The sequence below is a fragment of the Gymnoscopelus microlampas genome, assembly GCF_963454915.1.
Source record: "Gymnoscopelus microlampas genome assembly, chromosome: 4".
Taxonomy (NCBI): Eukaryota; Metazoa; Chordata; class Actinopteri; order Myctophiformes; family Myctophidae; genus Gymnoscopelus; species Gymnoscopelus microlampas.
In genome coordinates, this window is record NC_139941.1 from 47,247,409 (window position 1) to 47,275,287 (window position 27,879).

A 27,879-nucleotide genomic window follows, 5' to 3' on the forward strand; every position below is an offset into this window, starting at 1 on the left:
AGATTTGTGTGTGTGTGTGTGTGTGTGTGTGTGAATAGAATTGTCATCAAAGAAAATCTTTCAAACTGAACATCTTGTAATAATGAAAATGTGTGTGTGTGTGTGTGTGTGTGTGTGTGTGTGTGTGTGTGTGTGTGTGTGTGTGTGTGTGTGTGTGTGTGTGTGTGTGTGTGTGTGTGTGTGTGTGTGTGTGTGTGTGTGTGTGTGTGTGTGTGTGTGTGTGTGTGTGTGTGTGCGTGCGTGCATGCTCCTCTGTGGTTGTGAAATGTGTGACACCGAACAGGAAGTGGCTCATATGTGTCTTCATCTGATAACTCCTACTTCTCAGCTGGAATATAAATAACACCTGCTTCCGTATGCTTCCATTATCAGACCTGTCTGTCAAGAGTCTCTGACAGACAGGCCTGATATCTGAATCTCCTGGATTTCTCCTGGATTTGGTATCAAACTCCCAAAATTCACCAGAACACAGGAAATTACATCTACTATGTTAGGTTTCTGGGGGGAGGACCCCCAACATGCATTTGTTGTAATTTTTGTAAAGTTTTTCAGAAAACTTAGGTCAGGATTTAGAAGGCGTTTTTAGAATAGGCCTCAGGTCTAAATGGGTTAACAAATGACATGACCAGCCTGGTTAAACATGTTCAACAACTCTTATGAACGTGAGGTGTGGTGAAGTAAGTGATTGAAAACAACAAAAACGCACACAAAAAAATCGAAGACATTCCACAAATGTTTGTTTAAACAGTAATGCTTGTATGTGATGCTCACAAAATTCCACAGGGCCACCCCCCCCCCCCCCCCCCCCCCCAAATAAAACCACACCACATCCCCAAAATCTCCTGGATTCTGACAGTCCAATGTTGGCAGCCCTGGTCAGAGACACAGAGATGTCTTCATCACTGCTGCTTACCGCCTTGCTTGGCTTGTTCATGGGACAAATCACAACCGGTAGGTGATGTATAGGCTAGATGCCATTCATATAATTGCATTATACTGTACCTGTGTTGTATTTAATGTTCGTATCCCGATTATTTTGTGTGTGTTTTTTGTCCGTGTAATACAAAATGAGAAAATGTAAGTATAAGCCTATGCATTCTATGCAGGAGCACAGTGTTCCAGTGGGGTACTATGGTACAAAAAGCTCTTTAAGATATGATGATGCATGCCTGACCATTTAGGACTTTATACTGTAGATGAGGAGAATGATTTAAATTTTATTCTGGTTTTACAGGGAGGCAATGCAGAAAAGCTAATATTGAAGACATATTTGGTAGTTCTTCCTAGTCAGTACACCAGGATTTATTATAATTAAAGGTAGGGATATTATTTGGCATCATCATTTCTTTTTGTTAAAAAGGTTAAAGTATATATTCTGATCATTGCTACAGAGCGTTTGTTCGGTCACAGGGGTCTCTCCAGCTCTTTAGTAAACGGAATATAGTACATTTTCAGGTAGGTGACAAAATTTAAGCCAATCAGGAGAGGGCACTGAAAATGCATTTTCTGTTTAATAAAGAGCTGGATAGACATGGGAGACTCCTTTTACTGAACAAACACTCTATAGCAATAAGTACTATCAGAATATAGAGCTATTTAACACTTATTTTAACCAAAGTAAATCACTTACCCTACCTTTTATTTAAGACTAAAACTAAAAGCTAAAAACGAAATAGAATTGCATGTCAAATCATCTCAGTTTTAGTTTTCCCTCTCAGCTTGCACTGTGGTTGCTATACCTGGTGAAATTGACTGGCTTAATAACGACACGTTTGTAAATCATATCTTATGTCATGCATTCTATAAATCAAGGCTTTCCTCAGAATACCTGAACAACTAAAGCTACTAAAAACTAATGAATATTTCAAAACTATAGTAACTCACTAAACTAAAGTACACACACAGCAGCATTCTGGATCAATAGGAGAGTCTTCAGAGACTTGTTAGAGTAGCTTGATAATAACTTATTGCAATAATCCAGCCTCGAGGCAGCAAAGTGCATGGACAAGTTTTTCTGCATTTCTTTGATACAGGATGTATTTTTCTGTAATGTTGTTAGGTTAAAAAGGCAGTCCTCAACCCATTCAATCCGGGAACGCATCTCTTGTCATTTTAGCTATTAAAAATAGCAGATCTACATGCTCATAGCGTGGCACTCTTATGAACTTGTAGATCTGCTATTTTTTGAAAATCGTGTGCAAATTTGTGCAAAAATAGGCCTATATATTTTTTAAGCGAACATTTGTAAAATATTTTGTTCCAGGGACCCCCAGAAGCAAAGAAATGTTCACTTTAAAATATATACTATATATTCAAAGATTTGCACACATTTTAACGATTTTTCAAAAATAGCAGATATACAGATGTGCCACTTCAAAACTTCACACGTTACTGTTCTTTCCCTGAAAGTGCCCTGAAAATGCATTTTTTCCTCCCTGTTTTGCCCTTAAAAATGCACTGTTTTGCCCCTGAAAAGAAGTTGTCACTACACACCCCCGTTTTTCCCTTCAACAGACATCCATATACATGAGAACAAAAGAATGTGTGTTGAAGAAGGTGTCAGACTCATTATGAGGCGAAAGGTGATTTGAAGAGGTCCTTGACCAGTTGCTCAAATTAATTAGCATCATAAAAGAAGTGATCATCAAAATAATTCAGCATTTTAAATGCCCTTCTTTGTCCCTCTTATTGCCCTGGGAATCCCCTGAAAATGTACTGTCTTGGCGATGGCAGGACATTTGAAGTTTTGAAATGGCACATCTGTACAAGCTCATAGCGCGGCACTCGGTGCCGCGCTATGAGCTTGTATATCTGCTATTTTTGAATAGCCAAAGAAATCTAAAATGACAGCGATGCGTCCCCGGATTTAATGGGTTAAAAAGGATCATCGTCACATCACTGATGGGATTCTAAGCCAATAGAAACTACAGCCTTTCTCTTCCTGGAAAGTTAGCATGCTGATTAATATAGAGTATCGAAGTCCTACATCACTCCGTTATCCCCTGAATCAAGGAAGTATTTTTTTCTATTGAAAATACCATAGGGTCATCTTGAATCACGTCATAATGTACTGTAAGAACTGTGTTCCAAAAATGGATTTTTTTCCCGATTCTGTCAGGTATGTGACTCGTCGTTTACTCTTTGGATAAATTACTACTTGTTCACTGTCAGCTGATGCTTCATGTCCATATGAGTAAAATCGCCGGGTTCATTTGTTTTATTTTTGAAACACAGAACTTTACCGCTAATCACTTTCAATGTGTCACTACTCAGTTACTAATTCAATATTACTGCAACTGTTTCTACCCGTGGTGCAGCTTCCCACACTACACCACCAGCAGAGCCACCAACTCAAGAACCCACCACAGCAGCACCTTTAACAGCAATCGCCACGAATACACCAGCAGGTACGATTTCATCAAACATAATTGAAACTGTACTTCAAATGTATCAAACTGCAGCCTTACATGAATTCTTAAATGTAATGAATCAGTAATTAATACAATAGTAACATTATAGATAGATAGATAGATAGATTCATACTGTATAGATGAGGAGAATGATTTAAAATGTATTCTGGTTTTACAGGGAGGCAATGCAGAAAAGATAATATTGAAGACACATTTGGTAGTTCTTTCCTAGTCAGTACACCAGGATTATTATAATTAAAGGTAGGGTAAGTGATATTTTTTGGCATCAATTGTTTTGGTTAAAAAGGTTAAAGTATATATTCTGATCATTGCTACAGAGCGTTTGTTCGGTCACAGGGGTCTCTCCAGCTCTTTAGTAAACGGAATATAGTACATTTTCAGGTAGGTGACAAAATTTAAGCCAATCAGGAGAGAGCACTGAAAATGCATTTTCTGTTTAATAAAGAGCTGGAGAGACATGGGAGACTCCTTTTACTGAACAAACACTCTATAGCAATAAGTACTATCAGAATATAGAGCTATTTAACACTTATTTTAACCAAAGTAAATCACTTACCCTAACTTTTAACTAAGACTAAGACTAAAACTAAAAGGGAAAAACGTGTTTTGTTAACAAAAACTAAAGTAAAAAACTAAGAAACAAAATAAGAGCTAGAATGAATAGTGCACAACCAGCAAAAACGAAATAGAATTGCATGTCAAATCATGTCAGTTTTAGTTTTCCCCCTCAGCTTGCACTGTGGTTGCTATACCTGGTGAAATTGACTGGCTTAATAATGACACGTTTGTAAATCATATCTTATGTCATGCATTCTATAAATCAAGGCTTTCCTCAGAATACCTGAACAACTAAAGCTACTAAAAACTAATGAATATTTCAAAACTATAGTAACTCACTAAACTAAAGTACACACACAGCAGCATGCTGGATCAGTAGGAGAGTCTTCAGAGACTTGTTAGAGTAGCTTGATAATAACTTATTGCAATAATCCAGCCTCGAGGCAGCAAAGTGCATGGACAAGTTTTTCTGCATTTCTTTGATACAGGATGTATTTTGTATTTCTGTAATGTTATGTAGGTTAAAAAGGCAGTCCTCAACCCATTCAATCTGGGAACGCATCTCTTGTCATTTTAGCTATTTTTTGAAAATCTTGTGCAAATATTTAAGTAGGCCTATATATTTTTAAAGCGAACATTTGTAAAATATTTTGTTCCAGGGACCCCCAGAAGCAAAGAAATGTTCGCTTTAAAATATTTACTATATATTCAAAGATTTGCACATATTTTAACGATTTTTCAAGAATAGCAGATCTACAAGGCGCTCGGTGCCGCGCTATGAGCTTGTATATCTGCTATTTTTGAATAGCCAAAGAAATCTAAAATGACAGCGATGCGTCCCCGGATTTAATGGGTTAAAAGGATCCTCGTCACATCACTGATGGGATTCTAAGCCAATAGAAACTACAGCCTTTCTCTTCCTGGAAAGTTAGCATGCTGAATTAGATGCCATATAGAGTATCGAAGTCCTGACATCACTCCGTTATCCCCTGAATCTAGGAAGTATTTTTTTCTATTGAAAATACCATAGGGTCATCTTGAATCACGTCATAATGTACTGTAAGAACTGTGTTCCAAAAATATTGTTTTTCCCGATTCTGTCAGGTATGTGACTCGTCGTTTACTCTTTGGATAAATTACTACTTGTTCACTGTCAGCTGATGCTTCATGTCCATATGAGTAAAATCGCCGGGTTCATTTGTTTTTTTTTTGGAACACAGAACTTTACCGCTAATCACTTTCAATGTGTCACTACTCAGTTACTAATTCAATATTATTACTGCAACTGTTTCTACCCGTTGTGCAGCTTCCCACGCTACACCACCAGCAGAGCCACCAACTCAAGAACCCACCACAGCAGCACCTTTAACAGCAATCGCCACGAATACACCAGCAGGTACGATTTCATCAAACATAATTGAAACTGTACTTCAAATGTATCAAACTGCAGCCTTACATGAATTCTTAAACGTAATGAATCAGTAATTAATACAATAGTAACATAGATAGATAGATAGATAGATAGATAGGTTGTCATCTTATCCTATATTTACAACCAGAGATTCTCAAATAATAATAGGCTTGTTAAGAGACTAAATAAAATCAAGACATTTAACTCTAGAAACACTTAATTTCCTTTAAATCAGTATACTGTGATGGAAGTGCAAATCTTGTGAGACTGTATTCATAATAATGAATACAGTCTCACAAGATTTGCAAAGATTGGTTATTTCTTTACAGTCTCACAAGATTTGTTATTTAGCTGTGGACTCCATGGAATCCCCCCAAGGACCTCTGGGGCATTGGTTCTCAAAGTGGGGTCCGGGGACCCCCAGGGGTGCTTGAGGGAGTTCCAGGGGGTCCCCAGCTAAATGATGGATGGGAACTACATGGACCCTTATGGGTCTGTAACTCTGAGAGTGTACAAATGGAACCAAATGGACCCTAACGGGTCCATTTGGTTCCATTTGTACACTCTCAGAGTTAAATTAACATTGATTTTACAATATGAATTGGGGTCCCAGAGATAGAAATGCCATTAAATGGGGGTCCGTAGCCCTAATGCATGTCAAACTGGGGGGTCCTTGAAATTAAAATGGTTGTAAATCACTGCTAGAGAGCCATAAAAATCTTCTATTATGGGGGTCCCTGGCTTATCTTTTCAAATGGGGGTCCGCGGGCTAATAAGTGTCTATTTAGGGGTCCTTGGCACAAAAAAGTTTGAGAACCACTGCTCTGGGGGACCTCACAGTGAGAGCCAGTTACAGCATGCGCGTGCTCTCTCACTCTCACACACACACACACACACACACACACACACACACACACACACACACACACACACACACACACACACACACACGCGCATAAAGTCACCTATGTGTTTAATATCCTGAATAATTGTAATCATAACACAACAACCATCTAAAATGAAAACGCATACCCTCTTCTGAGAAAATAAGGAATTTTCTTCCTAGTAACAAGTATCATTTTCCTTGTGACATTTGGCCATCTAGCGGTTTATGAGATTAGTCCCAGACAGACAAACAAATACAAGATGTATCTGGACAATCCAAGCCCTTTGGCTTCCATTATAAAATCATAGTTAAATTAAAACAGTCAAGTACTGTGGCAACAGACCATTAGATCATTTATCACAAATCTCATTTATGCTAAACAATTCATGTTTATTTTGAATGGCTCATTTATGGTAAATAATGTGTGTTTATTTTGAATGATTTACGCTAAACAATTGTTTATTTTGATTAAATGTACTGTACATGTGCCTGTGCCCCATCACACTAAGGCATGTTTACTTGCCTGGATCCTATATTAAAATTGGCTAAAGGGAGTACGGACCGGCGGTCTGGCCGGCCAGCCGCTGGGGGGACCTCTGATGTCACGCTCATGTCACCATGACTCAGCCATAACCATATAAGTTATCAATGCAGCTATGCCCAATATTGAGCTCGTAGGACTAGATAGTACAATCCCTTAGATTAATCAGCACTTGTTATTGAGTGGGGTAGGGGTCGAGGTCATTATTTCTGAATGATTGCAACCTTTGTCATATAATCGGTTCAGGAATATAAAGGAAGACATATCACAGGTTGTTTTCTTATCACTTGCTTTTCGATGTGCACAGTACATCTTTTTATTGAGGCATCTAAACAGCGGAGGTATCGTTTCTGTCTCGGAGGTATCACGAGATTTGGTTAACAGACAGGAAATGGTTGACAGTCTCGCAATACTTTAGCTGTTCAGAAACTTACTTTGTGCTTTTTAGATACCTCTATAAAATTATACAGTGTACACATCGAAAAGCAACACAGCAGAAAATTATGTGTGATATGTCTTCTTTTATTTTCCTGAGCCGAGTATTTTATAAAGGTCTCAATCGTTCAGAAATAGTGTTTGTTCATAAGCTGTCCAGTCGGCTCTCATAGACTCCAATGTTATTTCACCGACTTCCGGTGTGACAATGCCACCCGGTGCGACGAATCTGCCGGCTGGAATTGCAGGATAGAGAAAATGACGTCGGCTTCCCTTCCTTTCAAAAGCTTTCTTGGGGGCTTGGGGGTGGAACCTTATTTCTTAGCTATGGGTTTAACTTTCAAACCATGAACAAGCACCTCCTATATTCTCAGACATCAGCTGTGTCACTTTGTATAGATAATAACATCAGTTCAATCTCTTCATCACAGATTCAAATACAACACCTGGATTACCAAGTAAGTTTAGTTGAATTCTTTATCCATCTCAAATTTGTTTTTTAAACATCACTCATTGTGGTGATGATGATGAAGATGATGATGATAGATATATATATATTGTAGCGATCCCAGGAAAAACTATATATATATATATATATATATATATATATATATATATATATATATATATATATATATATATATATATATATATATATCATTCAGCAAACATGGTGTACAGTCTAAGTGTCATGTGAAATATTTATTATGAGGACACTCCTGCATGTAAGCTTTCTTTCAGGCTGATCATTGTCATGTTTTAATGTTCTTCTTCTCATTCAGATTATTCAGTGAGGCTGGTCGGTGGTTCAGACTCCTGTTCAGGCAGAGTGGAGGTGTACTACCATGACAGATGGGGGACGGTGTGTGATGATGGTTGGGATCTGGATGATGCCCAGGTTGTGTGTAGACAGTTAGGCTGTGGAACAGCTCAGGCAGCACCATGGAGAGCCTTCTTCGGACGGGGTGATGGAAACATCATGTTGGATCATGTCATGTGTTCAGGCAGTGAGTCACACCTTTCACAGTGCAGCCATAGAGGGATTGGAATCCACGACTGTAGTCACCCTGAAGATGCTGGTGTTGTTTGTTCAGGTAAATATGAATTTTATTGCAATTAATAATTATGTTTGTATGTGTGTTGTCATCTTATCCTATATTTACAACCAGAGATTCTCAAATAATAATAGGCTTGTTAAGAGACTAAATAAAATCAAGACATTTAACTCTAGAAACACTTAATTTCCTTTAAATCAGTATACTGTGATGGAAGTGCAAATCTTGTGAGACTGTATTCATAATAATGAATACAGTCTCACAAGATTTGCAAAGATTGGTTATTTCTTTACAGTCTCACAAGATTTGTTATTTAGCTGTGGACTCCATGGAATTCCCCCAAGGACCTCTGGGGCATTGGTTCTCAAAGTGGGGTCCGGGGACCCCCAGGGGTGCTTGAGGGAGTTCCAGGGGGTCCCCAGCTAAATGATGGATAGGAACTACATGGACCCTTATGGGTCTGTAACTCTGAGAGTGTACAAATGGAACCAAATGGACCCTAACGGGTCCATTTGGTTCCATTTGTACACTCTCAGAGTTAAATTAACATTGATTTTACAATATGAATTGGGGTCCCAGAGATAGAAATGCCATTAAATGGGGGTCCGTAGCCCTAATGCATGTCAAACTGGGGGGTCCTTGAAATTAAAATGGTTGTAAATCACTGCTAGAGAGCCATAAAAGTCTTCTATTATGGGGGTCCCTGGCTTATCTTTTCAAATGGGGGTCCGCGGGCTAATAAGTGTCTATTTAGGGGTCCTTGGCACGAAAAAGTTTGAGAACCACTGCTCTGGGGGACCTCACAGTGAGAGCCAGTTACAGCATGCGCGTGCTCTCTCACTCTCACACACACACACACACACACACACACACACACACACACACACACACACACACACACACACACACACGCGCATAAAGTCACCTATGTGTTTAATATCCTGAATAATTGTAATCATAACACAACAACCATCTAAAATGAAAACGCATACCCTCTTCTGAGAAAATAAGGAATTTTCTTCCTAATAACAAGTATCATTTTCCTTGTGACATTTGGCCATCTAGCGGTTTATGAGATTAGTCCCAGACAGACAAACAAATACAAGATGTATCTGGACAATCCAAGCCCTTTGGCTTCCATTATGAAATCATAGTTAAATTAAAACAGTCAAGTACTGTGGCAACAGACCATTACATAATTTATCACAAATCTCATTTATGCTAAACAATTCATGTTTATTTTGAATGGCTCATTTATGGTAAATAATGTGTGTTTATTTTGAATGATTTACGCTAAACAATTGTTTATTTTGATTAAATATACTGTACATGTGCCTGTGCCCATCACACTAAGGCATGTTTACTTGCCTGGATCCTATATTAAAATTGGCTAAAGGGAGTACGGACCGCCGGTCTGGCCGACCAGCCGCTGGGGACCTCTGACGTCACGCTCATGTCACCATGACTCAGCCATAACCATATAAGCAGTTATCAATGCAGCTATGCCCAATATTGAGCTCGTAGGACTAGATAGTACAATCCCTTAGATTAATCAGCACTTGGTATTGAGTGGGGTAGGGGTTGAGGTCATTATTTCTGAATGATTGCAACCTTTGTCATATAATCGGTTCAGGAATAATAATAAATTCAGGAGGTATCGCAAGATTTGGTTAACAGACAGGAAATGGTTGACAGTCTCGCAATACTTTAGCTGTTCAGAAACTTACTTTGTGCTTTTTAGATACCTCTATAAAATTATACAGTGTACACATCGAAAAGCAACACAGCAGAAAACAATGTGTGATATGTCTTCTTTTATTTTCCTGAGCCGAGTATTTTATAAAGGTCTCAATCGTTCAGAAATAGTGTTTGTTCATAAGCTGTCCAGCCGGCTCTCATAGACTCCAATGTTATTTCACCGACTTCCGGTGTGACAATGCCACCCGGTGCGACGAATCTGCCGGCTGGAATTGCAGGACAGAGAAAATGACGTCGGCTTCCCTTCCTTTCAAAAGCTTTCTTGGGGTCTTGGGGGTGGAACCTTATTTCTTAGCTATGGGTTTAACTTTCAAACCATGAACATGCACCTCCTATATTCTCAGACATCAGTTGTGTCACTTTGTATAGATAATAACATCAGTTCAATCTCTTCATCACAGCTTCTGGTACAACACCTGGATTACCAAGTAAGTTTAGTTGAATTCTTTATCCATCTCAAATTTGTTTTTTAAACATCACTCATTGTGGTGATGATGATGAAGATGATGATGATAGATATATATATTGTAGCGATCCCAGGAAAAACTATATATATATATATATATCATTCAGCAAACATGGTGTACAGTCTAAGTGTCATGTGAAATCTTTATTATGAGGACACTCCTGCATGTAAGCTTTCTTTCAGGCTGATCATTGTCATGTTTTAATGTTTTTCTTCTCATTCAGATTATTCAGTGAGGCTGGTAGGTGGTTTAAACTCCTGTTCAGGCAGAGTGGAGGTGTACTACTATGACAGATGGGGGACGGTGTGTGATGATGGTTGGGATCTGGATGATGCACAGGTTGTGTGTAGACAGTTAGGCTGTGGAACAGCTGAGGCAGCAATAGGGAGAGCATTCTTCGGACGGGGTGATGGAAACATCATGTTGGATGATGTCATGTGTTCAGACAGTCATTCACAGCTTTCACAGTGCAGCCATACCGGGATTGGAATCCATAACTGTTTTCACTATAAAGATGCTGGTGTTGTTTGTTCAGGTAAATATGAATTTTATTGCAATTAATAATAATGTTTGTATGTGTGTTGTCATCTTATCCTATATTAAAATTGGCTAAAGGGAGTACGGGCCGGCGGTCTGGCCGGCCAGCCGGTGGGTGGACCTCTGACGTCACGCTCATGTCACCTTGACTCAGCCATAACCATATAAGCAGTTATCAATGCAGCTATGCCCAATATTGAGCTCGTAGGACTAGATAGTACAATCCCTTAGATTAATCAGCACTTGGTATTGAGTGGGGTAGGGGTTGAGGTCATTATTTCTGAATGATTGCAACCTTTGTCATATAATTGGTTCAGGTATAATAATAAATTCAGGAGGTATCGCAAGATTTGGTTAACAGACAGGAAATGGTTGACAGTCTCGCGATACTTTGGTTGTTCAGAAACATACTTTGTGCTTTTTAGATACCTTTATAAAATTATACAGTGTACACATCGAAAAGAAACGCAGCAGAAAACAATGTGTGATATGATATGTCTTCTTTTATTTTCCTGAGACGAGTATTTTAAAAAGGTCTCAATCGTTCAGAAATAGTGTTTGTTCATAAGCTGTCCAGCCGGCTCTCATAGACTCCAATGTTATTTCACCGACTTCCGGTGTGAGTCTGCCACCCAGTGCGACGAATCTGCCGGCTGGAATTGCAGGATAGAGAAAATGACGTCGGCTTCCCTTCCTTCCAAAAGCTTTCTTGGGGGCTTGGGGGTGGAACCTTATTCTTTAACTATGGGTTTAACTTTCAAACCATGAACATGCACCTCCTATATTCTCAGACATCAGCTGTGTCACTTTGTATAGATAATAACATCAGTTCAATCTCTTCATCACAGCTTCAAGTACAACAACTGGAATACCAAGTAAGTTTAGTTGAATTCTTTATCCATCTCAAACTTGTTTTTTAAACATCACTCATTGTGATGATGATGATGATGATGATTATTTATGTATTTTTGTGGTGGAACACACCAACTGTAATAGTTTTGTTGAGCGCAGCATTTAGTAGTGATATTTTTTGTCCAGTTTCACTTGAAACAAAAAAAAAAAACAAGCTGGCAGAATATTGACCATTTATTTTTGAAATAGTCTACTATATATATTGTATATATATTATTGTAGCGATCCAAGGAAAATGTTTTATGTATATATATATATATATATATATATATATCATTCAGCATACTTGGTGAACAGTCTAACGGCGGTTTCAGACTATGGTTTTGGGTGCGCACTCCAGACCGCTCCGTTTCCGAGTGCGCTTGGCTGGCCCGCATTCACACTGGCCAAGTCTCTAACGCGCCCAAATACACTTGCATATATACCCCCGATCCTATAGGTGGCGGCATGCACATAGTGCTTCGCCAGTGGACACAGACGTCATCAACTATGCGACAATGTTTGTGCTGGTCGCGCATAAATATAGGGTTGCCGCTGGGTAGAGAGTCAGGAGCGCACTGAGCGCACAACGACGCGAGCGCACAGAAGTCAAGGCACAGACTGCTGTGTTGTTGGCGCGCGTGTTGTTGACAGACAACGGATGCACGCTTATGAGAAACAACACAAATAAAACCTGGTGAAAAACTTGTGTGCATTTGCGCAAGATGAGGATACAGGAAACATTCAGTCTAAATGTCCAGTTTGCTAACCTTCACAACAACTACTACTTTTGTATTTGAAACCTTACATTTCTCTAAATATTATAAACTTTCACGACAGCTTAAGTACAAAAATATATAATTTATGAAAAGGCAACTAGCCTATACTTCATACAGTGAAGTCAGTGAAGTAACGTCTTTTCTTTTTTTACTCTCTTTGTGTGGGGATTATCTGGCACATGTATGTATCTGTTATGAAAGAGAAATTGCATCATGAGTGAAACGGCTATAGTCCATGGGAAACCATAAACCTACCATCTAAATGAGTTATATTTACTTACGAATTTCAAATTACAAAGCCTTATAAGCTATATATTTCTGGGATGCATAGTAGCTGAAACTCCACAAGATATCCACAAGATATACTATTATATATATATATATATATATATATATATATATATATATATATATATATATATATATATATATATATATATAGTTGCTGTCATTATATGGCCATGACACGGCCTCTCTTTCTATCTCGCGCTCTCATTCTATTTCTGTATGTAATGTTTTATATAAATAAATAAATAAGTTTTATATATAAATATTGCGGGTTTTAGCGCATCATCCCGCGGGTTCATTTGGTCATTTAATGATAAAATTAACCCGCGGGATGATGCGGTACTAAATCTTTCATCATCCAGCGGGTTCATTTTATAATTTAATGATGAAATTAACCCGCGGGATCCGGCCATGGTTGAACCCCTGTGGATTGATCTGCGACGTGTTTTTGTTGACTGTTTTTGTCGAGTTTATATACCGTCACCTATTCCAAATAGCGGGCCACTTCCGTCAAACAGTACGCTTGCTTTCACACTGCAGCGTACCGTCTCCGAGGACGCATGATTCGGATCCGAGACTGCCTCCGGAGGTGGTTATGGGAATGGAACGGGGATCCGTTTCGGGGAACGATACGCAACGTTCACACTACCACAACATCAGCCAAGTGGCCCAGGGTGCGCACCCGGGGCCGTAGTGTGAAACCGCTATAAGTGTCATGTCAATCTTTATTATGAGGACACTCCTGCATGTAAGCTTTCTTTCAGGCTGATCATTGTCATGTTTTAATGTTTTTCTTCTAATTCAGATTATTCAGTGAGGCTGGTAGGTGGTTCAGACTCCTGTTCAGGCAGACTGGAGGTGTACTACTATGACAGATGGGGGACGGTGTGTGATGATGATTGGGATCTGGTGGATGCCCAGGTTGTGTGTAGACAGTTAGGCTGTGGAACAGCTCAGGCAGCACCACGGAGCGCCTACTTCGGACAGGGTGATGGAAACATCTTGTTGGATGATGTCATGTGTTTAGGCAGTGATTCACATTTTTCACAGTGCAGCCATAGCGGGATTGGAAACAACAACTGTGGTCACCATGAAGATGCTGGTGTTATTTGTTCAGGTAAATATGGATTTTATTGCAATTAATAATGATACATACAAACAATGATAATGTTTTATGTGTGTTGTCATCCTATCCTATATTAAAATTGGCTAAAGGGAGGATAGGCCGGCGGCCTGGCCGGCCAGCCGGTGGGCGGACCTTTGACGTCACGCTCAAGTCACCATGACTCAGCCATAACCATACACATTATGTCTATAGTCATGTCGTGCTGATTTGATTTTGCTATTTTGTCTCATCTGTTTAAGAAAGTAGGTAGCTGATATATTGCACTTTTACCTTAGCGCAGGTAGGCTATACTCTTGGTTGCTTGTTTTTTTCAGGAAATGCACTTAAGACTTCTGGTGATTAGTAGTTTTCGTTCCCTACCTATGTTGAATACACTTATTGTAAGTCGCTTTGGATAAAAGCGTCTGCTAAATGACTGTAATGTAATGTAATGTAATGTAATGTCATCAAGACGGACAGATTTTTCATTCATAGGACTAGATAGTACAATCCCTTAGAATCCTTTAGAATTTAGGCAGTGGAAGAAATGCCACCCTTTTCATAATATTGGCCTATTATAGCGCCACCAGGATATGAAAATAATTGAAACCTTACTTCAAATGTATCAAACTGCAGCCCTACATGAATTCTTAAACTTAATTAACCAGTAATGAATACAATAGTAACATTATACATAGATAGATAGATAGATAGATAGATAGATAGATAGATAGATAGATAGATAGATAGATAGATAGATAGATTCAGACTGAACCATTAGTTAAAAGAACTTTACCACTAATCACTTTCAATATTTCACTACTCAGCTCAGCTATACTAATTCAATATTACTGCAACTGTTCCTACCCATTGTGCAGCTTCCCACACTGCAGCAGAGCCAAAGGTCGTGTTGGAATTTAAAATACAGCAAACCTTCACACCAGCACTTGCAAACACATCCTCACCCGCATTCCAGAGCTTAGCAACCCAAGTAGCTTCAGCGGTAAGTCCATCATGATGATGCACAGCCTGTCAAAACATACCCAACATTTTCAGTGATTCCCCCTGTCATGCATTTTACTATAATATTGATCTCTGGCAAATGTATAAAAAATGTGTTTAAAAAGAATCATACTGTATGGAAACATTTTGCTTTCATTGTACAATTACCAAATAACAAAACAACTTAAAATGAAGTTTTATAGATTTTAACAAACATCATCCTCCAGCTTTCAACATGAGAAGAACATTCTTATTCATTAATTTAATGTAAATCTATCAATCATGAAATATGAAATGAACTTGCTGGATTTATAATGATTCTTTTAATTATTTCCGTATTTCAATGACTGATTTTTTGTTTGCAGTTGAACAACCTCTATAAGACAAAGTATTCTAATTTCATGCGCACCATTGTAACCGGCTTCAGGTACAGTATACACCAATGTTTTTTACTGTATTAAATATATACATATTTTATTAATGTATTAACATATAATTGATTTTTACCTTTAATGTAGTCATAAATAACAGGAATGTTGATATGTAATAAATAAAAATGTATAATAATAATAATAAGGAAAAAGTACTTTTCGACATTAATTTCACAGCTCAGGATCAGTAACGGTACAGGCTGAATTAATATTCAACCAAGAAGCAAATTCCACAGCACCAAATGCCACTTCTGTGACCGATACTCTTGTGGAGGCTGCATCCAGCTCTAATTTCTCCCTTCCTGTGAACACATCATCTATTGTTGCCACTGGTAAGAATTGTTCACTCAACCGATAAAAGCTCACAATGTGCCTTTTTAATGACATGTTTAATGACATTACAGTCTTTCTTGTTATTAATTATTGCCTGCACAAGCATTGATATGAATGTGTTTAATTTTTACAGTGGTTTTGCCATCAACTCAAGAACCCACCACAGCAGCACCTTTAACAGCAATCACCACGAATACACCAGCAGGTACGATTTCATCAAACATAATTGAGACTGTACTTCAAATGTATAAAACTGCAGCCTTACGTGAATTCTTAAACTTAATTAATCAGTAATTAATACAATAGTAACATTATAGATAGATAGATAGATTACAGGTAAAATTCCTCTCACAAATACGGCACTTGGAAGGTGCTCAAGTAAAAAAAAGGGCACCTTGTGCGGCGCGTGGAACCGCCGACTGCCTAGTAGTGTGAGATTTATTACAGGCACATCTTGTACGTCGTAATTGCATATGTATTTATTTCAATAGCCATATGCTGTCTGATGAAGATGTTTAATAATATTCAACAGGTTGGTTTCTGCTAAATGACTCCAATTATTCAATATACAACATGAATAAGTAGGTTACTACTATTCTTAATGTACCTGTACAGAAGATTGAAATACCACCTTCAACTGAGCATTATTCACTATCAGTGGTGTCAGTCAGTGGACTCATCCACTGTCACAGCTAAAGTGCACTGTGTATGTTTTACGATTCTGCCTCGCTGAGTCGGCTGAAGGTGACTTTGCAACGCTGGCTCGGCGGTGCCTCTCGTGGCCCAAGTCACTTTCACACTTTCATATATTTATAGACCTCGTCTATCAGACAACGTCGCACTGATAAGAACCAGTGTAAGCGCGCAGGCCGGCACCAAATGAAACCCATTCTGTCATGTCTCGCTAGGACGCGCCTCACTAGACAACATACAAGAGGAGGTTTAATGAACTGAAACCAGTGCACCCCGAAACAATATGTTGGGAATTGATTGCATGAAACAATCACCTGTCCTTCCAGTCTCAATGTTGGTAAACGGACAATTGGGGTGTGTGTGTGTGTGTGTGTGTGTGTGTGTGTGTGTATATGTGTATATATAGACCATCTATTTTTTAATCTATTTTTGCCACTGGTAAGAATTGTTGACTCAACCGATTATAGCTCATAATGTGCCTTTTTAATGACATTACCTTTTTTCTTGTTATTAATTATTGCCAGCACAAGTATTGATATGAATGTGTTTATTTTTACAGGGGTTTTGCCACCAACTCAATTACCCACCACACCACTCACCACACTCACCACACCACTCACCCCACTACCCACCAGACCACTCACCACACCACTACCCACCACACCACTCACTAGACCACTCACCACACCACTCACCAGACCACTCACCACACCACTCATCAGACCACTCACCACACCACTCATCAGACCACTCACCACACCACTCATCAGACCACTCATCAGACCACTCACCACACCACTACCCACCACACCACTCACTAGACCACTCACCACACCACTACCCACCACACCACTCACTAGACCACTCACCACACCACTCATCAGACCCAACCCGATCGCCAGAGGAAACGTTCTCATTGAACGTTTTTCAACGTTTCTCAAAATCCGTGCATAGACTACTGGAAAACCACAAATTCCGTGCATAGCCGCCTCGCATCTCCTCCATTGTGACTAAACCATTTCGGAGGCGCGCAGTCTCAAGGGAATTGTCGCTTTGTGAAGGACCACCGAGCGAGCTAAAGCGAGCGAGTTGCCGTCCTGAATTTTGTTGTGGGGACTGCTCTACTTCCTGGTGTTTCCGGGTTGCGACTGGTTACGCCCACCGTGGGACTCCCCGTACATATGCACGGAATTTGGGGGTTTCTAGGCGACTATGCACGGAATGACGTGCCCAAATCCGTGCAATGTATACTAATTCTCTAGCGATCAGGCTGTCAGACCACTCACCACACCACTCTGGTGTGGTGAGTGGTAACATTATAGATAGATAGATAGATAGATAGATAGAGTAAAACAACTGAACCATTAGTTAAAAGAACTTTACCACTAATCACTTTCAATATATCATTACTCAGTTCAGCTACTAATTCAATATTACTGCAACTGTTTCTACCCATTGTGCAGGTGCAACAAATGCACAACCAGCAGAGCCAAAGGTCGTGTTGGAATTTCAAATACAGCAAACCTTCACACCAGCACTTGCAAACACATCCTCAACCGCATTCCAGACCTTAGCAACCCAAGTAGCTTCAGCGGTAAGTCCATTATGATGATGCACAGCCTGTCAAAACATACCCAATATTTTCAGTGATTCCCCCTGTCATGCATTTTACTATAATATTGATCTCTGGCAAATGTATAAAAAATGTGTTTAAAAAGAATCATACTGTATGGAAACATTTTGCTTTCATTGTACAATTACCAAATAACAAAACGACTTAAAATGAAGTTTTATAGATTTTAACAAACATCATCCTCCAGCTTTCAACATGAGAAGAACATTCTTATTCATTCATTTAATGTAAATCTATCAATCATGAAATATGAAATGAACTTGGTGGATTTATAATGATTCTTTTAATTACTTCCGTATTTCAATGACTGATTTTTTGTTTGCAGTTGAACAACCTCTATAAGACAAAGTATTCTAATTTCATGCGCACCATTGTAACCGGCTTCAGGTACAGTATACACCAATGTTTTGTACTGTATTAAATATATACATATTTTATTAATGTATTAACATATCATTGATTTTTACCTTTAATGTAGTCATAAATAACAGGAATGTTGATATGTAATAAATAAAAATGTATAATAATAATAATAAGGAAAAACTACTTTTCGACATTAATTTCACAGCTCAGGATCAGTAACGGTACAGGCTGAATTAATATTCAACCAAGAAGCAAATTCCACAGCACCAAATGCCACTTCTGTGACCGATACTCTTGTGGAGGCTGCATCCAGCTCTAATTTCTCCCTTCCTGTGAACACATCATCTATTGTTGCCACTGGTAAGAATTGTTCACTCAACCGATAAAAGCTCACAATGTGCCTTTTTAATGACATGTTTAATGACATTACAGTCTTTCTTGTTATTAATTATTGCCTGCACAAGCATTGATATGAATGTGTTTAATTTTTACAGTGGTTTTGCCATCAACTCAAGAACCCACCACAGCAGCACCTTTAACAGCAATCACCACGAATACACCAGCAGGTACGATTTCATCAAACATAATTGAGACTGTACTTCAAATGTATAAAACTGCAGCCTTACGTGAATTCTTAAACTTAATTAATCAGTAATTAATACAATAGTAACATTATAGATAGATAGATAGATTACAGGTAAAATTCCTCTCACAAATACGGCACTTGGAAGGTGCTCAAGTAAAAAAAAGGGCACCTTGTGCGGCGCGTGGAACCGCCGACTGCCTAGTAGTGTGAGATTTATTACAGGCACATCTTGTACGTCGTAATTGCATATGTATTTATTTCAATAGGCTGTCTGATGAAGATGTTAAATAATATTCAACAAGTTGGTTTCTGCTAAGTTACTGTAACAATTCAATACAACATAAATAAGTAGGTTACTGTACAGAAGATTGTAATACCACCTTCAACTGAGCATTATTCACTATCAGTGGTGTCAGTCAGTGGACTCATCCACTGTCACAGCTAAAGTGCACTGTGTATGTTTTACGATTCTGCCTCGCTGAGTCGGCTGAAGGTGACTTTGCAACGCTGGCTCGGCGGTGCCTCTCATGGCTTAAGTCACTTTCAGACTTTCATATATATATAGACCTTGTCTATCAGACAACGTCGAACTGATAAGAACCAGTATAAGCGCGCAGGCCGGCACCAAATGAAGCCCATTCTGTCATGTCTCGTTAGGACGCGCGCCTCACTGGACAACATACAAGAGGAGGTTTAATGAACTGAAACCAGCACACCCCGAAACAATATGTTGGGAATTGATTGCATGAAACAATCACCTGTGCTTCCAGGCTCAATGTTGGTAAACGGACAATTGGGGTCTGTGTGTGTGTGTGTGTGTGTGTGTGTGTGTGTGTGTGTGTGTGTGTGTGTGTGTAGACCATCTATTTTTTTTATCTATTTTTGCCACTGGTAAGAATTGTTGACTCAACCGTCAATTATAGCTCATAATGTGCCTTTTTAATGACATTACCTTTTTTCTTGTTATTAATTATTGCCAGCACAAGTATTGATATGAATGTGTTTATTTTTACAGGGGTTTTGCCACCAACTCAATTACCCACCGCACCACTCACCACAACACTACCCACCACACCACTCACCAGACCACCCACCACACCACTCACCAGACCACCCACCACACCACTCACCAGACCACTCACCGAACCACTACCAACCACACCACTACCCACCACACCACAACTCACCCCACCACCCACCACACCACTACCCACCACACCACTCACCAGACCACCCACCACACCACTCACCAGACCACTCACCACACCACTACCCACCACACCACTCACCAGACCACCCACCACACCACTCACCAGACCACCCACCACACCACTCACCAGACCACTCACCGAACCACTACCCACCACACCACTACTCACCCCACCACTCACCACACCACTACCCACCACACCACTACCCACCACACCACAACTCACCCCACCACCCACCACACCACTACCCACCACACCACTACCCACCACACCACTCACCAGACCACTCACCACACCACTACCCACCACACCACTCACCAGACCACCCACCACACCACTCACCAGACCACTCACCACACCACTACCCACCACACCACTCACCAGACCACCCACCACACCACTCACCAGACCACTCACCACACCACTACCCACCACACCACTCACCAGACCACCCACCACACCACTCACCAGACCACCCACCACACCACTCACCAGACCACTCACCACACCACTACCCACCACACCACTCACCAGACCACCCACCACACCACTCACCAGACCACTCACCACACCACTACCCACCACACCACTCACCAGACCACCCACCACACCACTCACCAGACCACCCACCACACCACTCACCAGACCACTCACCGAACCACTACCCACCACACCACTACTCACCCCACCACTCACCACACCACCACCCACCACACCACTACCCACCACACCACTACCCACCACACCACTCACCAGACCACCCACCACACCACTACCCACCACACCACAACTCACCCCACCACCCACCACACCACTACCCACCACACCACTCACCAGACCACCCACCACACCACTCACCAGACCACCCACCACACCACTCACCAGACCACTCACCACACCACTACCCACCACACCACTCACCAGACCACCCACCACACCACTACCCACCACACCACAACTCACCCCACCACCCACCACACCACTACCCACCACACCACTCACCAGACCACCCACCACACCACTACCCACCACACCACTCACCAGACCACCCACCACACCACTCACCAGACCACTCACCACACCACTACCCACCACACCACTCACCAGACCACCCACCACACCACTACCCACCACACCACAACTCACCCCACCACCCACCACACCACTACCCACCACACCACTCACCAGACCACCCACCACACCACTCACCAGACCACCCACCACACCACTACCCACCACACCACAACTCACCCCACCACCCACCACACCACTACCCACCACACCACTCACCAGACCACCCACCACACCACTCACCAGACCACTCACCACACCACTACCCACCACACCACTCACCAGACCACCCACCACACCACTCACCAGACCACTCACCACACCACTACCCACCACACCACTCACCAGACCACCCACCACACCACTCACCAGACCACCCACCACACCACTCACCAGACCACTCACCGAACCACTACCCACCACACCACTACTCACCCCACCACTCACCACACCACTACCCACCACACCACTCACCAGACCACTCACCACACCACTACCCACCACACCACTCACCAGACCACTCACCACACCAGCTGTCACCAGACCAGCTGTCACCACACCAGGTGTCACCAGACCAGGTCCACCCACCACACCAGCTGTCACCAGACCAGGTCCACTCACCACACCAGCTGTCACCAGACCAGCTGTCACCAGACCAGGTCCACTCACCACACCAGCTGTCACCAGACCAGCTGTCACCAGACCAGGTCCACTCACCACACCAGCTGTCACCAGACCAGGTCCACCCACCACACCAGCTGTCACCAGACCAGGTCCACTCACCACACCAGCTGTCACCAGACCAGCTGTCACCAGACCAGGTCCACTCACCACACCACTCACCACACCACTCACCACACCACCCACCACAGCAGCACCTTTAACAGCAATCACCACGAATACACCAACAGGTACGATTGCATCAAACATAATTGAAACTGTATTTCAAATGTATAAAACTGCAGCCTTACATGAATCTTAATCTTAATTCATCAGTAATTAATACAATAGTAACATTATAGATAGATAGATAGATTACAGGTAAAATTCCACTCACAAATACGGCACTTGGAAGGTGCTCAAGCAAAAAAAAGGGCACCTCGTGCGGCGCGTGGAACCGCCGACTGCCTAGTAGGGCATTCACGAATAGTGATTTTTAGTATTCGAATTATTCGACCTATAAGTATTCGAATATTCGATTAATCGATTTGATTATAAAAAATAAAAAAAATAAAAAGTTTTTTTTTTTTTTTTTTTTTCAATGACATTGATGACTGGACTCAAGGAATGCGAGTTGACGTCACACCAGAGCTCACAGCTGCGTGTCTGCTGCAGAAAAGCCAAAAAAAAAAAAAAAAAAAAAAACTTTTTTTTTTTTTTTTTTTTAATCGAATAATCGAATAGTGGTTTGATAGTCGAATAGTCGGTTTGATAGTCGAATATTCGAATATTCGATTATTCTGTTAATGCCCTACTGCCTAGTAGTGTGAGATTTATTACAGGCACATCTTGTACGTCGTAATTGCATATGTATTTATTTCAATAGCCATATGCTGTCTGATGAAGATGTTTAATAATATTCAGCAGGTTGGTTTTAGCTAAATTACTGTAATTATTCAATATACAACATGAATAAGTAGGTTACTACTATTCTTAATGTACCTGTACAGAAGATTGAAATACCACCTTCAACTGAGCATTATTCACTATCAGTGGTGTCAGTCAGTGGACTCATTCACTGTCACAGCTAAAGTGCACTGTGTATGTTTTACGATTCTGCCTCGCTGAGTCGGCTGAAGGTGATTTTGCAACGCTGGCTTGGCGGTGCCTCTCATGGCTTAAGTCACTTTCACACTTTCATATATATATATATATATATATATATATATATATATATATATATATATATATATATATATATATATATATATATATATATATATATATATATACACACACACACACACACACACACACACACACACACACACACACACACACACACACACACACACACACACACACACACATATATATATACACACATACATACACACACATATATACACATATATACATACAGTACACATACTACTGTACACATACACACCATCTATTTTTGAAATAGTCTACTATACGTATATATTGTAGCGATCCCAGGAAAAAAAACTATATATATATATATAGAGAGTAAAGGGACTAAGGGCCGACGTTCTGGCCGGCCAGCCGGTGGGCGGACCTCTGACGTCACGCTCATGTCACCATGACTCAGCCATAACCATATAAGGAGTTCCCAATGCAGTTATGCCCAATATTGAGCTCATAGGACTAGATACAGTAGTATCTAGGTGTGAGTCTGCCACCCAGTGTGACGAATCTGCCGGCTGGATTTTGCATGATAGAGAAAATGACGTCGGCTTCCCTTCCTTTCAAAAGCTTTCTTGGGGGTGGATGGAACCTTATTTTTTAACTATGGGTTTAACTTTCAAACCATGAACATGCACCTCCTATATTCTCAGATATCAGTTGTGTCACTTTGTATAGATAATAACATCAGTTCAATCTCTTCATCACAGCTTCAAGTACAACAACTGGATTACCAAGTAAGTTTAGTTGAATTCTTTATCCATCTAAGATTTGTTTTTTAAACATCACTCACTGTGATGATGATGATGATGATGATTATTTATGTATTTTTGTGGTGGAACACACCAACTGTAATAGTTTTGTTGAGCGCAGCATTTAGTAGTGATATTTTGGTCCAGTTTCACTTGAAACAACAACAAGAAAGCTGGCAGAATATAGACCATCTATTTTTTAAATAATCAACTATATATATATATATATATATATATATATATATATATATATATATATTCAGCATACATGGTGTACAGTCTAAGTGTCATGTCAAATCTTTATTATGAGGACACTCCTGCATGTAAGCTTTCTTACAGGCTGATCATTGTCATGTTTTAATGTTCTTCTTCTCATTCAGCTGATTATTCAGTGAGGCTGGTCGGTGGTTCAGACTCCTGTTCAGGCAGACTGGAGGTGTACTACCATGACAGATGGGGGACGGTGTGTGATCATGATTGGGATCTGGATGATGCCCAGGTTGTGTGTAGACAGTTAGGCTGTGGAACAGCTACGTTAGCACCATGGAGAGCCTTCTTCGGACGGGGTGATGGAAACATCATGTTGAATAATGTCATGTGTTCAGGCAGTGAGTCACACCTTTCACAGTGCAGCCATAGCGGGATTGGAATCCACGACTGTAGTCACCCTGAAGATGCTGGTGTTGTTTGTTCAGGTAAATATGATTTTTTATTGCAATGTTTTAATGATGTTTGTACTGTATGTGTGTTGTCATCCTATCCTATATTAAAATTGGCTAAAGGGAGGATGGGCCGTCGGCCTGGCCGGCCAGCCGGTGGGCGGACATTATAACGTCATGCTCTTATCACCATGACTCAGCCATAACATACTGTATAATAAGGAGTTCCCAATGCAGCTCTGCCCAATGTTGAGCTCATAGGACTAGATTGTACAATCCCTTAGAATCTAGGTAGAAGAAGAAATGCCACGGGCCAAATGCCCGTGTTTTGCAACAAAACATTACTCCCACAGATTCTGTCCAAACACTGATCACGCAAATCAGTACACATTATCTCTATAGTCATGTCATCAAGACGGACATGTCACATTTTTCACTCATAGGACTAGATAGTACAATCCCTTAGAATCCCTTAGAATCTAGGCAGAGGAAGAAATGCCACCCTTTCCATAATATTGGCCTATTATAGCGCCACCAGGAGGGTGGTGTGGTGTTTTTTTTTTAAATATTCTCCTTTTTGATATTAGCTAGATTCATTTACTCAAGTACTGTGTACTCTACTTAAGTACAATTCAGGGGTATTTTCGACTTTACTGGAGTACTTCCATTTTTCAATAATAATACTTCTACTCCACTACATCTCAAAGCCAATTATTGTACTTTTTACCACACAATAATTATTTGAAAACTATAGTTACTAATTACTTTTTATTTACATTTAGATTAATATTACAAAACCTATTCAGACCTAAATATATACTTTGTCAATTTGAAAATAGACGATCTGTAAGCTCACAACGCATCGCAAAGCGCCACGTTGTGAGCTTGTAGATCTGCTATTTTCAACCAATTTTTATACATTTGAAAACTTTTGAAATGGGACCTTCTGCATAATGAGTACTTTTACTTTTGGTACTTTAAGTAGGTACATTTTGATGCCACTACTTTTGTAGCCTGGCACAGCCAGACTAATATCACTGCGTAGATATTAGTCTCGAATCTCTGTCTGGTATTTCTGAGGGGCAAATTAAAAAAATGCCTTTGGTGATAAACCCGCCTCATATTTGCATAAAGGGCCCCGATTGGTCCCTCACAACTTCGGAGGGAGAGAGATCCAATCTCTATTGAGAGGGGCCAGACCTGATCTGCCGAGGGCAATTATTTTTGTAATGGCAGATTCGTCTGGAACCAGGCTACTACTTTTGTACTTTTCCTAAAATACATTTGAATACCGAACTTGTACTTGTAACAGACTAGTTCTACAATAGGGTATTGATACTTGTACTTGAGTAAAAAAATAACTACAACGATCGGCCTAGTTTGAGAGATTCACTGCAGACACACAGGGGTGAAACAAGATCTCCTGGTGGAGATAAACATACTAATTGGCCCTAGATATAAAAAAGATAGTTTTTAGGGTTGATTCTATACGGTTTTGTTGCAACCCAACTTCCACCAATTGTGACAACTTCACCAGGTCTGACTATTTGTATGATTGCATGTGTGTGGTTTGTCAGTGTGTGACTATCAAGCCACAATATTTATTGTCTTGTTTAAATCATCCTCAGAGCTGACAACCTCTGCTCATGCACGATTCAAGATCTCCAGCAATCGAGAGTTGACTGAAGAGGAAATCGCATCTCATATTGACGAGGTTTGACCATTATCGTGTGTGTGTGTGTGTGTTTGTGTGTGTGTGTGTGTGTGTGTGTGTGTGTGTGTGTGTGTGTGTGTGTGTGTGTGTGTGTGTGTGTGTGTGTGTGTGTGTGTGTGTGTGTGTCTTCTGTTATAATTGTGATTAGCTAAGGCTGAAGGATCTGCTCAAAGAATACATGAATGATTTATTTCCTGTATACCATGATTTATTTTTTTGGGGGAAAGAACATAAATATTATTCTCTTAAGTTCATCATTTGGATACAATTATGACATAACTTTACAAACTGAGACATTGTATTACCCATTGTCTTTCACAGACATTTTTAAAGTACATTCAGTTGATTGAATGCTGTGACATGTTGATCGTTCTATCACTTTATTCATAAGTTGATATCTGGTTTTGTTGTTCCCTTCTTTTTCAGTTTTTTAAACAGACCAGTGGGAATGCAGTCAAGGTGACTGTGAAGCGTGTCATCAGGCTGAAGAAAAAAGGAACTTAATCACCAAACTTCAGCTTCACCTAAATGTAAATGTTTGGTTTTGTTCCATGATATAAAAGGGAAAGTACTAGTACTACTACTAATGACCTGTCTTGGGACTACCAAATGTGCCACAACAGTTCTTTATGCGAATGATTCGACATACGCTGCACCATCATGCGATGTACTTAATGAAGTCTTGAGCAGAGAACTAAAAGTTGTGCATGACTGGGTGGGCAGTATGTAATAGACTTGTCCTTAACTAAATGTAATGTGCTGGGAACAAGGCACAGGTTATCTACAAGCCTAAAGCTTGATTTAAACTTGTGTAATTCGGCAGTTCAACAAGTTGAAAGTATGAACTCTTTGCAGTGATGCTGGATTGCACTCTGTCTTGGTCTCACCACATTCTTTATATTGTTTTGAAAATGGGAAGAGCAATTGGCATTTCCAGGAAATGTGCTTATTTTGTTGCCCGTCAGCTTTTATGTCAGATAGTTCAAAGTTTAGTTTTCTGTCATGTTGGCTATTGCTCCATGGTGTGGTCATCTGTGGTGACCTCAGGAAGCTCCAGGCTGTCCAGAACAGGGTTTCTCACTAAGATCTAATGTGAGCCGTATGCATGCCTGCCTCTCCTGGCTTACGGTTGAGAATAGGTTGTCTTTTAATACACTTGTGCTGCTCAAGTCAGCCATGAGGAGTAAAACTCCGGTTTTTATACATGCACAAATTGTTTATAGTAATACTGTGCATGATCATAACACGACTAGAGGTTCCACTAATGGGCAGCTTGAATGACCTGGTCCAAGAACAAATGCTTTAAGGAGATCTTTTATTTATAGACCATTGTCTCTTTGGAATAACCTGCCTCGAAACCTCTGCTGCATTTACACTAAATTTACTTCTCACAGAATCTCACATTTGATTTAACACGTTTTTT

The 27,879-nt window shown here is 40.3% G+C and overlaps 1 protein-coding gene and 1 long non-coding RNA gene across 2 annotated transcripts; both read left to right on the forward strand.

Annotated features, from left to right (window-relative positions):
• Positions 1-890: 890 nt before the first annotated feature.
• On the forward strand, positions 891-27,086 carry LOC311044112 (scavenger receptor cysteine-rich domain-containing group B protein-like; the record flags this gene model as incomplete). Its single annotated transcript, XM_084055532.1, has 15 exons — positions 891-951; positions 3,318-3,407; positions 5,296-5,385; positions 7,694-7,720; positions 8,045-8,356; positions 10,477-10,503; positions 10,766-11,077; positions 11,928-11,954; positions 13,843-14,154; positions 18,065-18,195; positions 18,560-18,621; positions 18,803-18,957; positions 24,464-24,778; positions 26,371-26,456; positions 26,883-27,086. 15 exons carry the CDS (start codon positions 891-893, stop codon positions 26,958-26,960), a joined length of 2,085 nt encoding a protein of 694 aa, XP_083911658.1. The 3' UTR covers positions 26,961-27,086.
• On the forward strand, positions 15,033-15,897 carry LOC311044483. The gene is made up of 3 exons (XR_014600703.1): positions 15,033-15,145; positions 15,510-15,571; positions 15,753-15,897. It is a non-coding gene; the product is annotated as an uncharacterized lncRNA (long non-coding RNA).
• Positions 27,087-27,879: the final 793 nt, after the last annotated feature.